The 4,531-nt window shown below is 47.7% G+C and overlaps 1 protein-coding gene across 1 annotated transcript in view; it reads left to right on the top strand.

Annotated features, from left to right (window-relative positions):
- Positions 1-4,531, top strand: part of wdr17 (WD repeat domain 17) — a 28,614-nt gene that overhangs the window by 20,685 nt on the left and 3,398 nt on the right. The window contains exons 17-26 of the mRNA XM_008300273.1: positions 148-303; positions 462-526; positions 1,170-1,302; positions 1,376-1,464; positions 2,091-2,190; positions 2,262-2,401; positions 2,858-2,969; positions 3,037-3,178; positions 4,039-4,141; positions 4,221-4,322. Of these exons, the coding sequence (XP_008298495.1) occupies positions 148-303; positions 462-526; positions 1,170-1,302; positions 1,376-1,464; positions 2,091-2,190; positions 2,262-2,401; positions 2,858-2,969; positions 3,037-3,178; positions 4,039-4,141; positions 4,221-4,322 (1,142 nt within the window). The remainder of the gene's footprint in view (positions 1-147; positions 304-461; positions 527-1,169; positions 1,303-1,375; positions 1,465-2,090; positions 2,191-2,261; positions 2,402-2,857; positions 2,970-3,036; positions 3,179-4,038; positions 4,142-4,220; positions 4,323-4,531) is intronic.

Genomic DNA, 4,531 nt, shown 5'->3' with positions numbered 1-4,531 from the left:
GTCCATCGCCGCTTGCGGCTTTCATTTATTTTGTTTTTTAACATAATGTCTTTGAACCCTGACGATCAATTCTAAAACTACCTCGTAAGCAGAGGTTTAAACCTCCACAGTCGGTATGAGACTCTGAACGCTCTCCTTCTGCTCCAGTCTGAAGCCCAGGAGCTGACCATCGTGAAGATGTCCAAGTTTGGAGGAGGAATCGGAGCTCCGAGTAAAGAGGAGCGGCTGAAGGAAGCGGCGGACATCCACCTGAGGCTGGGACAGATCCAGAGATACTGTGAGCTCATGGTGGAGCTGGGACAGGTAGGCTTCAGGTTCCTCCTCCTTCTCCTGTCATTCTGCAAGTAAACACGAGTGGAGCGAAGGAGGTTCAGACGCAGCAGCAGCTTCTTCTTCGTTTAGTTTGAGGTGATTCTGTTGGACCTGATGGTGGCGCCAGCGTGACTTCTCCTGTGTTTCAGTGGGAGAAAGCTCTGTCGGTGGCGCCGGGCGTCTCCATGAAGTACTGGAAGAAACTCATGCAGAGGTGAACCACAGCTTCTTCTAGACGGCGGCGGACGTGGAGTCAAACACATTCAATCGGCTGTTTTTCAGTCTCACTGTGAGGCGGTTTAGTTACAGAGAAATGTGTTAAACGTCAACAGCGGCATCAGAAATTATGACCAGGACTGATACTGGTTTAAATGAAAGTGGAGCATAATATGAATATTTAACTAAATGTTTTTTATCTGACACAAAGAATAAAAGGTCTCAAGAATAAAAATGCATCAGAATGAATGTTGGTGCTAATTATTGACACATCCAGTAATAATTAAAAGAAATTTCCACTTTGCTGTATGTTAATGGCCTCATGTAAGCAAGTGGTAGTTATGACCTGTACTGATTTAAATGAACTAAAAGTGGGGGTAAAATAAATGAATATGACATTTTTATGGTAGATTTTATTTTAAAAACAATATGAACACAATGGTGACATCATGTCACCAAACTGGCATTTAAAGGGTTAACGTCCCTAAACGTAGTTCCTACTTGGTAGAATAAATAAAAGTGGAAGATAATATTTAACGTATAATTCTTCTGAGGAGGACATTCTTGTCTTTAAGCTCCTCAGTGAGCTTCTACTCGACGTGACCTTCTGTTTCTAACGCCAGCTGCCCGTTGTGCTGCAGGAGAGCCGATCAGCTGATGGCGGAGGACAACGACGACGCCATCCCCTACTGCATCGCCACCGGAGACATCAAGAAGCTGGTGGCGTTCTTCAGCGGCAGAGGGCAGCTGCTGGAGGCCCTGCTGATAGCGCAGGTAGCAGTCGATCGATCGATCAGGTCAAAGTGAAACACCGATCACAGGCAATAACTAACGCTGATGTTCTCAGGGAGCGTGTGAAGGAAACATTCGTGCTCCTCAGAGTTCCTCCGTCAACCACACGACCAACGACGTGGACACCAGGCAGCAGTACCAGAGGTACCACATGCTCGCTCCACACAGTCACTGATTCACTGAGCTCAGCTGCTCTGGTCAATCGTCCACGTTGAAGGAAACCAGACCGACGTGGAACCATCAGAGCTTTAACTCTGACCTGCAAAAACAGAAAACAGATTAAACTTCCTGACAGATGTTTGAGTTTTTATTAAACATCTGACCCTGCACACCAAATAATTCACTGTCACATCCCTCATCAGAAACAAGTCACTTCAGTTTAACAATTTTAATACGGAAAAAATCATCACGTGAACAATTCAAAGGGTTTTAATCCCTACAGTGACCTGACGGCTGGTCGCTATGATCAGGATGGACGCTGGTGGAAATGAGTTGGTCACTGAAAGGAGAAAATAATATTAACATGTGACAGTTTCTTGGTTTGTTTTGTTGGAAAACTTCACCAGCTTAATGTGACATTTCATCAAAATCTCTTTGTTCTCGACGTCTCATTAAAAATTCTGCCCTTCATGGAGCAACCGGGACGCCATGACTGACTGACCAGCAGCAGCAATCACGTATTTAGCTGTTTGATAGGTTTGTTGAAGGTCTTCTGGAGGATTCTTCTGCTCCTCGAATGTTTTCAGACCTTGTCCTGCTGTCTCCTGCAGCCTCCTCCACCAGGTCTGCCAGGAGCTCGCCGAGTGGTACTTCCAGGACGGCTGCTCGGTGCTGGCGGCCTGCTGCCACCTGGCCGTCGACAACATCCAGGTACGCCCTCTGGTTTGGTCGTTCACCTGCACGGACGGGCGCTTCTAAAAATGTGTGCTCTTCGTTTCCAGTTGGCCATGTCCAGCCTGATCCGGGGAAACGAGCTGGAGCTGGCGGCGTGCGTGGGCATCGTCCTGGGAGAAGCAGCCAATCAGAGCACGGCCTACTGCCTGGAGCTCCTGGCCAGGAAGTACATGGCCACGCCTACATGGTACGGCTCCAGGACGGCGGTTTTACAGGTTCTGGTCCGAGTCGGGACTCTGGCCTCTGATTCTGAAGGCTGTGCTTTCAAACCGTGGCTCCGAGCTCGGGCGGAGCTCTGAGCACCGGGGAGAGAGCCCACAGTTCTCCTCCTGATGTCTTGGCTGGTTTCTTTAGATGTTCCATGTTGTCGCTAAAGGCAGCAGTGTGTTTGAGGTGTGCCTCCAGGTAACTCACATGTTGTCAATTAACCAATCAGAAGCTTCTGAGGCCATGACATCATCATCTGGGCTTTCCCAAATAGTCTGAAGGCATCTTAGTGGATGGAAACTTCTGCTTTAACAATGACCTGTTAGCGTCGATGCTAACCTTTGATGCTAACCCTAGCTACAGTTGTTGAACCAGGTGGTCGTAACGTTCAGCACCTGCACTGATAAAGCTCACATCAACCCTCGTCTCTGTCCAGGGAGCTCTCCGCCGACCTGCTGCGAATGATTCCCGACAACCACCTCTTGTTGGCCAAACTCTGCGCCTTCTATCCAGGAAGTGCCGCCGAAATCGACCAACTGCACGAGAGGGTGAGTCAGAAAGGTTCTGGGTGGTTCTGTGTGGTTCTGACGGTACTAACCGACGGTGTCTCTGCAGTGCGACCTGCCGTCCATGCAGGAGTGCAGGACGCTGGCAGAGGCAGCCGAGGGCGACGGAGATCTGCTGTCGGCCGTGAAGTTCCACCTGCTGAGCTGTGAGCCGGAGAACGCCCTGCAGATCGGGATCCGGCACGTCAAAGGTACCGAGCTGAGGCGCCGTTGGTCCGGTGGCTTGGTCACTCCCACCGAAAACCATAAAAGTACATTTCAACCCATCATCAGTCGGTTTCTTGTGTTCGTAGATTTATTTGTGAATTTAATCATTAAAGCAGAAAAAACCCAGAAAACAGAAAAATACTCATTAAAGTAAAAACAAAGTTGGATTTGTTGGATTGTCGTGTGTGTGTGTGTGTGTGTGTGTGTGTGTGTGTGTGTGTGTCAGTCAGTCAGATTATTGATCATAGCTACCGACACTGTAGAACCTAAACCCTAATATGTACATGAATCAGGTTCATCTCTATAACTGAGCTTATTCTGAGTTTAGAGCTTTACGAAGCGATAATCAATCAGTTACTGTCAGAGATTCAATTAACCTCCAACTGCTTTGATAATCAATTATCAACTTCAGTCATTTTTTAAATTAAAATCCGTCTGAACTCTGGTTTCAGCTCCTTCAGTGAATGTTTCCTGTTTCCTTTTTTCCTCTGTGACAGTAAACAGGACGTCTGATCCTCATTGTTCAACATCTTCTCACTTTTCTGGAGATGAAACGTCCAACAAACCAACCTAGTTCATCATATACAGTGAAGATAAACCCTCGGGACTCGTTAGACCTGCAGCAGCTCACCCATTAACTCATTAGTTTTCTACTATTTTAAAAATCAATTAACATAATTGATTAACGTGACATAAACTGAACATCTTTGGTGGATCAGAAGTCTTGTTCTGTGTTTTTATGAACGAGTTGAAAGCGTCCGTTAGCCACAGCTCTGATCTGGGCTCTAACGAGGTTTCGGGTTGATGTTCCGTCTCTGATGCGTCTCCACTGTTGCTCCTCCAGAGCAGCTGTCTGGATCCGACTGGACGGTGGACAGCGTCCAGCCGGTCCTGGACCTGCTGAGCTACGTCAGGACCGACCGGCTCGTCATGGCCAAGATGACGGAGTACGGACCTTCACGACTTCTGGTTTGGTTCTGTCTCTCCTCCACAGACAGCGTTGGATTGATCCGTTTGTGTTTTCAGGGTTCGCAGTGAGCTGCTGATCCTGTGCGGCTACGTCGGCGCCCTGCTGGCCATCCGGCGGCGCTACAGCAGCATCGTACCGGCGCTCTACGAGTACACCAGGTACCGGCACACCTGTGTGCTATGAGAGGAACCTCAGTGAGCCCTGACCAGGGAACTTTAGAGACAGAAACGTAGAATAAGGCTGAAAATGAAGAGATTTATTAGACTGTGTGGATTTGAAGGTGTACATAATACACAGCTGCTAGTCATGTCCATTACAAAATCAATCAATGAAAGAATAAGAAAATAAAAGTAGAAATAAAAAGAAT

Source organism: Stegastes partitus, unplaced genomic scaffold (genome assembly GCF_000690725.1).
Source record: "Stegastes partitus isolate 25-593 unplaced genomic scaffold, Stegastes_partitus-1.0.2 Scaffold1519, whole genome shotgun sequence".
In the NCBI taxonomy this organism is placed as follows: Eukaryota; Metazoa; Chordata; class Actinopteri; family Pomacentridae; genus Stegastes; species Stegastes partitus.
This window is presented reverse-complemented; position numbering and strand designations above follow the sequence as displayed.